The 12,362-nt window shown below is 42.6% G+C and overlaps 1 protein-coding gene across 5 annotated transcripts in view; it reads right to left on the bottom strand.

The window, feature by feature from the left end:
* Positions 1–133: 133 nt before the first annotated feature.
* LOC144124746 (secernin-2) overlaps positions 134–12,362 on the bottom strand; it is an 85,626-nt gene continuing 73,397 nt past the window's right edge. For 3 of the 5 annotated variants that reach the window (XM_077657609.1, XM_077657610.1, XM_077657607.1), the window contains 5 exons: positions 10,673–10,872; positions 10,137–10,340; positions 9,111–9,208; positions 4,625–4,786; positions 134–4,192 (listed from right to left, as the gene is read on the bottom strand). In XM_077657609.1, the coding sequence (XP_077513735.1) occupies positions 3,950–4,192; positions 4,625–4,786; positions 9,111–9,208; positions 10,137–10,340; positions 10,673–10,872 (907 nt within the window). In that variant the 3' untranslated portion in view covers positions 134–3,949. Of the gene's footprint in view, positions 4,193–4,624; positions 4,787–6,818; positions 6,917–9,110; positions 9,209–10,136; positions 10,341–10,672; positions 10,873–12,362 lie in introns of all 5 variants that reach the window. The other 2 variants (XM_077657608.1, XM_077657606.1) reach the window with 1 other exon arrangement.

Raw genomic sequence — 12,362 nt, 5'->3', positions numbered from 1 at the left:
GCGGTACCAGGTCGGTACAGGCTAAAGATACCTTAAACAAACTGCACCTGAAATCATGGTATATATTGAAAAACTACATATGCTCTGTCAATACCCTGGCACACACATACACAAATAAAGGCTCAAGCACTCATTGTTTATTAAAGCAGATTTATTTTTTGACAGAAGCAACGGTGCAGATGCATCAAACAAATCAAAGCCCGAATTCAGCCCACTCAGCCTCACATTCGAGGTAGTCCACAAGCAGATGCCACCACACTGCAGTTAACAATGCCAGATCGTTGCACAGCCAAGATGGCAAACAGCATTGATTGAAATACACACTCAGCTAAGCTAAAAGGAAGACAAGACAATCTAGAAGTAGTAATGACTGGTGTCAAACGTAAACTTCATCTGAAACACAACAATAGGAACTTGAATTCAAAGTAAACTTCAACATGTGAGCCACAAATGTTCCAGATCTGCTAGAATTGCCCTCGTACTGAATCTGTTGTCATAACTGCCTTGCATGCCTTGAAGCAACAGCTACACACAAGGCACACTCCAGCATCTTCACAATGAACAGACTATTGACCAAACATGTCAAGCCACAATCAGCCTAGCTTAGCTGATGCAGTTCAAGTGACAGGACAGTTGGTAGCTCTTCAGTTTTTGTATTTTAGCTTCACCAATATATATGTGAATATAGTCAGAATTGGTTGTTAATAAACTTCTCCAAATCTGGCCCCACGCTAGCCCTGAATTCAGCTAAAGGCCTTGAAATGCTAGTAAACCAATGCTCTGCTACAGCAGCTCACCAGCAAAGACTCACTGCAGTGCTAGTTAAAGAGAAGTGCAAGGTTTTCTGCACAATTAACAAATAAGGAGCGCCACTGACGCAGCAGGTATTTGAAAAAATTCAAAGGGCAATGTGAAGAAAGGAAAAGTCTGCTTCAGTGCAGTGTTGGGACAGCTTTAGCTTGTACAGCCACAGATGCTTACTCTATAGCCTAGAAGCCCAAGAAAGTGCTGTGGTTGAGGACTTGCATGCTCCCAGTGACATCAGAGCAACTGATGCAGCAAAGCTGTAGCCCTGAAATTGCACAAGTGAGAACAAAAAGCTCACCTTTCTTTTAGTTCAGCAGCTGGAAAATTTGTGGCTAATGAAAAAAACCTAACAGACTAGAAATAAATAATAGGCAGGGGAAGAGAAAGGAAGTCTTAAAAATACGCAGATTTGGATTTTACATGATCACTGGCATCCCATCAGCCACGCCATTCAAAATTAGCACATGCACCATCAAAAGCCCTGTAGGCCTGCTACCCTTAAAGCGTAAAAAAAAAATCACAAATGCTAATAGGAAGAAAATAAGAAGGCTAATATATGAGGTGCACATGCCAGAACATGCGCTCTTTACGTGAAAAAAATGCTTACATAACTTCAAGAAGTCACTTCATCCTTAAGAGTTAGTCACAAAACATCATGAGCAATGTCCTAGTCACCCACTCCACTCAAGTGAACTGCTGTTGGTACGCTGATCCTGAGAATTTTTCATGAGGCTGGCAATATTATATGAGAACATTCCACAAACAAAACGGCATGAAAATTATGCTTCTGTGCTGAAAAATAATATTACTCTCCAGTGTTCAGAACGGACGTTCAGAATAAGATCAAATCATTTAGACAAGTGTGCGCTACTCATGCTACTGTGAGCATAAACATTAAATCTTCAAAAGACCAAGTACGTAGTGGTGCTTGAAAAACCACACAGCAAAATAATGCAAACCCGACTGAACATAAAGGAATGCTTCACATGGTGGATTCAAAACACAGGTCCTGAAAAACATTTGCAAATACATCTCTCTCTTGTCTACTTCCATGTACGAAACACAGTGCTAAGGAAGCTTCTACACTAACATTTAAAATTGACCCACACTGCCCCTTCACAACCAGTGATCCTGTCTCAAGCGAAATGTTCTCGACTCTCTCATAATATAAACACACGTCCACTTGTCTAAACATGCAGTCGATGCAAATGAATATTGAAGGAAAAAGGATGCTGGAAATGTCTGGTGAAAAATTTAATGCTTCTCAGTTACAAGTTCGTCCCAGGTTACAAAAATTAAGCTTTCAGCCAAGATCGTTCTAATGGCATTTACCACCTTAGCAATGTTGCTAGTTCAGGATAACTTCACTTAAGGTATATTAGCACAAACAGAACAACATTCTCAACACATCTGCAAGTTGGCACTTCAACTATATGATGTGAATTTCAAGAAAAAATTGCTATGAAACTTGTTCTGTGTTCCATATCAATGATCCCAAACATGACTATTCTGAAAGACATCCTTACAATGCTCTAGATGCAGCTTTCACATCATTCTCCTTCACACATAGCACTCTTAAGCCCAAGCACACGTGACATTGCATAAGCGCAAGGCCTATTTTTCCTTTCATAAAATCAAAATATAAAAATTCCATGTCAATCACTTGTATAACAGCTATGCCACTCAACAAAAGCAATGTACAAATTTGCAGGACAATCAGGAGGCGATGCAAAAATAAAGAGGCTGTTGCATGAAACCTACACTTCCAAGGAAATTACCTTCGATGTATTCCTGCAAAAACTATAGCTCCTTTGTTTGCCAGCCTTTCTTTATTTGCTTTGAAAGTCAAATTTAGGAGCAGCAAGATTCCGTTATTCGTCCGGCTTACGTTTATCACATCCTTGCAGATTAATGTGAGTGATGTACATCAAAGCAAAGCAGCAATAAATGTTTTACAGTCTTTTCAGCATATTGGGGAAGTGAAATGCAGTTAACCTTTGAAAACATTTTTTAAACTGCCCTCCAGGTTTACTCAGTGTCATAAGGGGCATGTAGCAGTGTCAGAAACATTACTTGACATTTATACTTAGTTGGCCTGTAAACTGCACAAGGCTCTTAAGGTGTGGAATAACAGATTGAACCCAACACCAAAAAACATGCTGAGTAACCCAATTAAGTGAAGTTGGCTGCTACTTTCCCTGTCGATGTTTGCATGCCTTTTCTATCTCCCCACACAGATTACAATCATTGTGAAAAAAACAAAAGTTGCTGTTCAGAAGTACATGCACAGCAGCTCAAACTGCAAGCATTATCTGATGCTTGTAAGATGAGTCCTTGAACACACAGCCTGCACACTAAAAGCAACAATGCATATCACAGAGCACGGAAGCAAGAATTGTTGGTACCAGAACCCCATGCCCAAAACAAAAAATGAAAAGTGACTTAGCGACAGAGAGGCTTTGCATATAAAACATAAGTCATAAATCACTGTCATCATTGACACCACCGCTTTAGAAAATCATACAGCAAAATATGTGGGTACAAAAATTAAAAAAAAAAGGTGCCACTTGTTCTATGAAGTGGCAATCAAAGCACTACGATATGCCAAGGCATAACCATACAATAACATTCTGTTGCTGCAGGAAGCAGGAGCAAACGAGTAAGCCAGTGTGAGGAAAACACGTAACCTCTTTCATCACCTGTTGCAAATAAATGATGGCAACAACCAAGAACTTCTCAAGGCCAGCAGATAAGGCAGTATCACTTCTAGCCCTCATTAACCCTGTGCTAACAAGCAGCAGTAGAAACAACGTAACTCCACCAAAGCTCACCGGAAGAAGCAGTGGAAGTCCCACCGACATATAACTGGTTAGTGCCCACAGCCAAAAACACACTGGCAGTGCAGCAGTGTAATAAAGGAGCAGCAACGAAACTCATCTGCATTGAAGGACGAGTTGTCAACCCACTGAGGAGCCTGCATGATACAAGTGCCAGCAGTGGCGGTGCTCGTACGAGCTCATGCAGTGCATGGTCATACAAGCTCACATGATGCTCATACGAACATATATACTGCTTGTATGGGTCGTAAAGGCTCAAACGAGGCTTATACGAACACCCTCCGAGTGGCATGCAGGCAGTGGGTCTACTTGTAAAACTTGATCTCGGTCTCGACGACGTCCTTGAAGAGCTCCTGCAGCTCCTGCACATTGCTGGGGCCGTCCAGGTAGCTGTCCACCTCTCGCATGCACTTGGCCTCCAGCTCAGTCAGGAGGGCATGCAGCTCTTTGCCCGCTGCACTGCCCGCCTGGATAGACTGCAGAGCCTGCTCATGGTGCCGGTACAGGGTGTGGCGCCGGTCGACGGTGAACGCAAAACGCGGCTTGGTCTGTGTGTCAAACGTAGTGACAGAGGGCGTCAGCGGTGCAATGGCAATGCATTAAACCATGTATTCCTGAGGGAGTGAACCTCATTAAATTAAAAAAGTGAAGCTCAAAAAATCCTTCTTCAAGGACATCACAATAATCGTCTATAATCAACCCATCTATAACCAACACGTCTAAAACCAGCAAAATATTTTGCCATTCAAAGTGTGACTTTTGGAAGATCATAGCTGTATTTGTACTGGGTTTCATACTAGTACTACTGGTTTTCCTACTGGTCCCATATGCATGGACAATATGATTTGCATTGCATTTCCTTATTGGCAGCATGCTTGTGATAATGTTTCCTTACTGCCTGTCCCATACGGTCCCTTCATGTTGTGCAAATAATAATTTGCGCCGCATGCTTGAGAAACACTGCATGCAGTAAAATATACCTTTGCGGGGTCGTGCTCGAAAATAGGCGACACAATGTGGCGCGAAGGAAGCACTTGCTCGCAGAAGATGAACGGCTTAAACACCGAGCGTGCCGGGTCAGGAGTGCCCGTGAACCAGTGGCAGCAGAGCCTCTGGCTCGAGGCGGGTGTCAGCACGGAGACCTGTCAAAGAATGAGATAACATTTCCATTTGACAAATGCAAACATCTCAACATCCCCTGTCCTAGATTCACTATCGTTATTCACTTCATAAAACTTTACTAGAGCCTAGAATACCTAAGCTCAACGTAAGTGGTGGTAAAGAGACGATTACATGCTAGGTTCTGATGAATTGAAACAGCATGGCACAGGGATGAGTTTTTCAGCCACAATAAGCCCGTGTTCTAAGCGTTTACAACAAGGGTATGCACATGCAAGTCTGCAGGCCTTTGCCACACAACCACTGTACAATGCCATTAGACCATGTGCAAGGAAAAACTATCCACATATTGATGGTCCTAATGGTTTCGCACTACAAAGCAAGCAGAACAGTACAGCACTGACAAGAAGTTGTGTACAGTGCTTCTCAAAAGTTCCCATGCCACTTCACGTGGAATGAAAAAAGTTGTTCTGCTCTGCCATAAAGCTTCTTTTGCACTTCTGGCACTTGATACACAAGACAGCGAATGAAAATGCCCTTCTGTATAAATTTCAAAGCTTTCTGAAACCAGTGTACAACTTGTTCCGGCACAGTTTTCGGTACAGATAAGCTACAATTTTTTGGTGGTCTCTCACGCTATAGTGGGCTATCAAACTGAATTTTCCAGAGCAGAGTGGGCCTAGGCCATGCAGCCAGTTATGTGACACATTAGCAAGAGCCAGCAAATTATTTCTGAGAAATCGTAAAGGCCACATCGCAAATTATACTTTCTGCTTGCATTGATGTGTAATAGTTTTTACGTTACCACACCAGCTTGACCAGCCACTGACTAACATCTCAAAGATTTGCTATCAACTCTTCCCTGTTAGCTAACTAGTTTTCAAGAAGGCTGCAGTGCTCTCTGTAGCATTCAATGCAAACCAGCCTGCCGATACTAGCTACAGCTATAGCACTAGCAAAGAGTTGCCAAGAAAAAATAACTACTGTAGTCGACATCATTCAACTTGCACACACATCCTTTAACCCTTTGTGGGACAATGGGACACATGCATCCTACTTTGTTCCCGATACTAGAGGCAGTGGGACACAGCAGTCCCACTTGTGCTGTGTACCTGTTTAAAAATGATTTCAGCCACATCCACTAGATGAGGCTACCAAGTTGAGACCTTAAAACTTTGCTCTTATTTTCAGGCGCGTCGTAAGTTTTTGGCTATATTCGACCTGGCAAGAAAACAACCAGAATGCCCATTGAATTATTCCTTTTTTCTGCATCGAGAAGGACAGCTTTAGATCACGATGTGCACTTGTTCCGAAGAAAATAGTTGGACATTTAATGACCGAATATTGAGTGGTAATTCTGAAACATTGTATGAAGAATTTGTTCTTGGGCACCAGATCATCATGCCAAACATTCAGAACTTCCAGCAGCAAGAACTCCTTCTGAATGAACATGGAGGGTAAAAGAAATAGCCAAACATGGTTAGTGTCTCGGGTGAAGTACGTCTCATCGGCAAAGAACACGACCCTGTGAAAGTCAAACAAAGGTGTAGACGGCACTGGTACTTCCCGATGAGAAAAGTGCGAACAAGTTCAACAACAAGCGAACAAGCGTGAACAAGTTGATGAAACGGTTAGAAGAAACTAAAGGATTGAGGAAACCCATGCAGGTCAATGCAACATATAAGGCCCATTTTCTTTATCCCGATTTAGTGCCAATGGGACAAATATGTACCACTTTTTTTCACTTAACTATTTGTACTAAAATTGTGAAATTTGTTGAGAACCACTTCTGTGCACCTCATCTGCCAGTGCAAACAAAAATTTTTCATCAGTTTGGCAAAGAATATATGTTGTCCAAAAAAAGGATAAAGTCTACATCGAAATGAGCCGCAGGAGATTAACACCACACTATGCACTCTTTAGAAATGTTGGGACTGGATTCACACATGCTCTTTTTGGACTGCACATGCACAACCAGTTATCAGGTCAAGAACGAAGAATAGAGCTCCACAGCATGGAAGGACATGTGGGCACACCAACCACTTAATCGTTTACCTGACTGGCAGCAGTTGGCCGCTTGTGGTCAGTGCCCCGACAGATCCCGCTATCCTGATCCCTCAGCACTGTTGTCATTGAGCTCACGTCAAAGTCACCTGTCAACGTAGAGAGTGACAGGTGAAGCCTATAAGGAGAACAACCTTTTTCAAACAACGACAATAGGGAGATTAAGGATTATTCCTAATATAATATGGTGGACAAGGAGTTTTTCACTATTTCCTGCCAAGCTACACAGAGCATTAAACCACTTCTCCCAGTACACTTCCAAACTGGCTTAAAGCTCCAGTTCCAACACAGGAAGAATTAAGCGACATTGCAGCAAGGAAGCACAGTTAGGATGAATTAATGCAAGCCTGTGAGACCTCACAGAAAAAAAAACGTGACAATTGAAGTAGCATTTTTGAAAATATGACATATGGTTCAGAAACAGCCTCATGAGTACAAATATGCAGCCCCATGAACAAAACTGCTGCATTTCCAGTTTACCACATTACATACAGCATTGGTGAGTGCTTTAGTTAGGGCTATATTTTTTACTTCTTACTCCCACAGGACAGTTGCCTGCATCAAAAGCATGCATAACCAGACGAACTTTGGATGAAAGATGTGTGACGCCATGCATTTTCGATATCCTTATCTAAAATATGACTAAGGCTAAGGAGAAGGTATTACAAGAAGATGCACTACACATCAACACCTAACTAAGGATTGCGCCTAGTGAAATACGAAATAAGCAGTAAATGTCTGCAACCTATCGTAAATCTGAAAGATGCGGCCAAAAAGGAACAAGTCTGCTACATGTTCGATGGTGGTATTAATGATGTTCACAAACAAAAGTAAACACCTGAGGAGGAGCACATGGTCTGCAACCAAAGAAGGACTGCTAAATGAATGAAAACCAGCTTCTTCAAAGCAAACATCTGAAGAACGTGTTTTGAAGAATAATGAAGACGAGCAATGAGGACATTTGTTTTTCTTGCCATACAGTGCCTCCAGTGGAGGGGGAAAGAAAAAGCGCCATACAAAGTTTCAAACCACCAAAGTCCTAAATGCAGCCCCCTTGAAAAAAAAGCTGTTACTTCCCTCTGAAAATAAAAGCAAGTGCTAAGCAAAGTGACAAGCAATAAACTGCCTGTGCAAACTTAAAGCAAAAGTTTTGCTTTGTGCCAACATAATATTCACTATGCTGCTTCACAGCACTCTACAAAAAGGCTCAAATATACAAAGAAAATCTCAAATGGTGACACTGCAGTTAGACCAATATTCAAGGGCATTTTAGAGAAGCAATACAGCCTTCTTTCCACATGGCTGATTTACAGCCATGTAATAGTGAACATCCTTTAATTCTTTTGGCTAAGTGTGCCAGAGATATTGTAAAATGGTGACTGGAGAAGAAAAAAAAAATGAGAACAAGAGATAAATGAGTGTCCTGCCTTAATATTAAAACTAGCAGCATGGCTTTGCCAGTACAATAATTAAGCTAGCTGGACTGAAATGCTACAGCATCAATCGTTGAGTAACGGAATTATGATGAGGTAAAACAATGCGACAGAGAGGGGTAGAAAACGTACAAATGACATAGCCAAAGCCTTACATTCAGCTTATGCACTGGAAACTTTTGCTTTCCTGATGAAAATAATAAAGGGGTGGGGGTGGGGGGGACATGCAAAAAGAAACAAGGCTTGTAATACACTAGTTGAAATTAAACCTAATTGTACATTAATGCACAACTACTTTTTTTTCTGTGTTTTCAAGAAAAATGCTTGTAGCTCTCATTGCTGACATTTTTCTTCAAATATTGCAGGTTTATAGCCACAATTATGGCCAAGGGTTTTTAATCCAGCAGTCATGCACAGGGAGGAGCTCCCCAAGACCAACTGTTCTTTCTGAATGTAATGCGATGAGAGGTTTACTGTTGTTCTGTAAGCACTTCTGGCTAACCAGAATCAGAAAGAAAAAAGGGGCTCAAATGCATATTTTGCTGTCCAATTTTGATTATGAGACCGGTAAGCCAATGGGGTTAATTTCCTCACACAGTATTGTAGTATATACCAGTTATCTTCCATATCTTGCATTCCTTCAAGATATCTATAAAAGTACACTTGCATGCCTGTGAATCGATAAAAGGTTAGATGCGGAGCAGAGTGGCTGAAAGGATGGTGCATACAAGTGCTTTTCTACTAAGCACCCACATGACCTTGCAAAAGGCACCACTGCTTAGACTAATGCATCGTATCATACACAACTGCTAGGAAGTCAGGCTTCAGAGGTGAGGAGAGGGGAATGTACCTGGCTTCCTGTGGACACAAAGGCACCCAAGGACATGCAAATCCCGCTAGGCTTGTCCCTGAGCACCCTCATCATTTCCCGTTCGCCAATGCCTTCCTCTACAAGTGCAGGAAAACAGAAAAGAAGGATGCAGAAATGAGAGGGAAAACCTGCCAGCTGAGTATCTGCACGTGATATCTACTGGCCTAGCAAAATACTTGCGCAAAACAAATTACTGTACAAAGCAAAGACATCAACATGTTTGCAGAGGTCGGCATGTGAGCACATGTGGGCCATGCAATGTTTGCGCAAATGAAAACTATAAGATGCATGAGTGCATGGTATTCTTCCATAAAGCGATCCCTTTATGCATGCTTTGATGCAGACACACTGCAAATCAAATGCAATAGACTTTCCATGTCACTTTTTCACTCTCTGACTAAGCAGTGAGGCTAGCATCCTTATGCTACAGTCATACTGCATTTTCAATAGCAAGTTTCGTCCACATGATGACCCCCGATTTGGGTAGTGAAAACATTTTGCCCACACAGCGACACTTAACTTATTGAAAATATACTGCACAAATCTGTGATCACAAAACAGAAATGGTGAGATTCAAAAGCACTACTACTGTGCAGGTTGTGATCATGTGAGGTGACAATCTGCAAGGCAGATTTCTAATTAAAACAACAAAAATTGCAAATATGTCACAGCTTATTAAGCCCACCTGCCCCAAACAGTGCAATTCTCAAAATAAGCTGACAACACCAAGCCAGCAGGAACAACCAAACTTAATTTTGTATGAACAGGCTAAAGCACCTCCATCCATACTGGCAAAATATAAAAGGTCTGTAGTTTGTAGTAATAAAAAAAAAAGAAAAATGAAAGCTAAGAAAGCAGGCTCACAAAGCACAAAAACATCAAGTTTGTATCCAACAATGAAAAATGTGACATGTGATAATGTGATGTAATAACTACTAGACTCAGATGTACGCAGGAGCGGAAAAAAAAATGAAAGAGAGCACACAAAATTTTCAAGGGGCACACCTTTTGCAGACAGCTTTTCAAGAAGCTTCTTTCCGCACGTGTAGCGGCGATCAACCTCCCCATCGCTGAATGCCAGCCTGAAATTCAGCTCTCCCCGACTGTCGTCCCAGTATCCCAGCTTCTTGGCTTCCTCCTTAAGTCCCTGGCTGCAAAGGTCGATCTTAGTCTCAATAGAGAGGCAGTTCGAGATGTTCCTGCAACCACCTGTGCGAGAACAGAAAGTGGAATGGTGTGCAGTCAAAGAATCTGTAAGACAACCTTCGCAATTCACAAACACTGTCCTCATTGTCTTTGCAAGGCAGGAATCACCTCAGTCACACGATACTACAAAGCTGAGATCCAAGTGCTGCCAAGCTACCTATCAGTTTCTCAGACGGCTTGGCTTCTTAGGTAGATCACGTGAAGCTAGGGCTCAAAAAGTGTGTCCAGGATTCCGAAATTCTCAATTTGATAAATGCAGCCAATTTGAGACTAAAACAGTTTCACGGGGAAGTATAGCCTGAAGCTGCCAGAGCTTTGCTTTGTCGTTTGCTCACTCTTGATGTTCTCAGCAGCCCAGAGCTTGCCGGCCGTCTCGAGCACCCAGGCCTCAGTCCGGTCGGCGATGAGGAAGCTGTTGTGGTACGTGAATGAGGGGTCAGTGTCTGAGCAGGGCCCACCCTGGCCATGCTTCTCCAGCAGAAAGGTGATGACGTCCAATGCTTCACGGGCACTCTTGCCTCGCTCCAGTCCAAGCCTGAAATGAAAAGAAGGGGAAAAAATGAAGCTCTTCAGTTACGGATGCTCAAACTTTGCAAAATGACAAGAGACATTGCCGCAGCACTTCAAAAATGCATGCAGAGAAAGTCTAATATTCTGAACATGACATTTGGCCTTGAAAAACATCTGAGAATTGCTCCTAACTTGCATCATCCAATTGCCGCAGCATTCATAGGCCCTTTTGAACATAGTTCTGCAATTTCTGCTGTGGTTCTCAAATACTCAAGTGCCCCTTTGGTGAGACCTACAATGCTTATCAAGTCTCACTTCTGTGTTTTCCGACAATGTGTGATAATGATATATATCGGAAGTTCAAGGGCCATGCTTATGTAATTTGAAATGAACTCCTTCCGACAGTGTAAACAGCAAGAAACAAATCTTGCAGGCAAAAACGTTTTCCAATAAATAGCTCACACTGAGCTTACATAATTCAATGCTCATCTGAAACGAGGGCAAACATGAATGAGACCATTTATACCGCTGAAAGTAAAAAGTAAAGCAATTCAGATATGAGTACACAGACAACTTTCAATGTGGTCTTACTCGCACCCATATGCATTCCATATGCATTCCATATGCATTCAATATGAAACATGCATTTTTTAAATTAACATTTACCAAAAAAAAAAACAATCAGTGAGGTTCCCAACAAGCATTTCTCAGTTGCAGAGATGGGCAGAAGGGGTTGACCCCTTTTAAATCCACCCATGAAGTGGTCAGAGACTAGACGTAAAGACTATGTAACGAAGTCTTAAACAAAATAAAGTTCACTAACAAAACAGTACACAATTACAAGTAGAGCAAGGTTGTTATGATGGAGTAATTACAAAAGGAGCATAGTCAGTTCTCGAGCTTTATCGGCCGAGCAGGTGCTCGGCGGCGCAGGTCGCTTCGCGGGAGCGTCTTCCTGGTCAGATGGCTTGTGCTACTCTGGAGTCGATCAACAGAATGGATACCGATGCCCAAATAAGACTTACTGACTGTGAACGTTTCCCTTTTTAGGGGCTTATAGTTTCTCCCTTTCACAGCGCTGGCTGTTGGAGGAACCTAGCCTCGTTGTCGTTCAGCAAATACGACACAGAATGTAGCCTCGTTGTCGTTCAGCAAATACGACACAGAATGACGTCAGCATCAAGCCGCGTGACCTTGAGCGAGTGCGTCGATCAGCAGATGCGTGTGCTGTATATCGTGTAGTGGATGCAATTCTAACGACGCACAGTCGCTCCGTGCCGGTAGGGACCCTCTACGTGTGTGAGCCCTGCTGCTGCGTAAGAAGCATCAGGTGACCGGCGCCGCTGCCATTTGAACTTCGCATTCTCTTGCCCCTCTTGCCATCTCTCTGCGCTTACACTCCCGAATAAAGGTACTTGCGTTACAGTCACCGCGCCGGCTTGTTCTCTTTGCTCGCTTCCACGCGAGACATGGTGTCAGAAGTGGTATATGCCACAGCCACATGGTATTCACGCT

This window comes from Amblyomma americanum, chromosome 3 (genome assembly GCF_052857255.1).
Source record: "Amblyomma americanum isolate KBUSLIRL-KWMA chromosome 3, ASM5285725v1, whole genome shotgun sequence".
NCBI lineage: Eukaryota > Metazoa > Arthropoda > Arachnida > Ixodida > Ixodidae > Amblyomma > Amblyomma americanum.
This window is presented reverse-complemented; position numbering and strand designations above follow the sequence as displayed.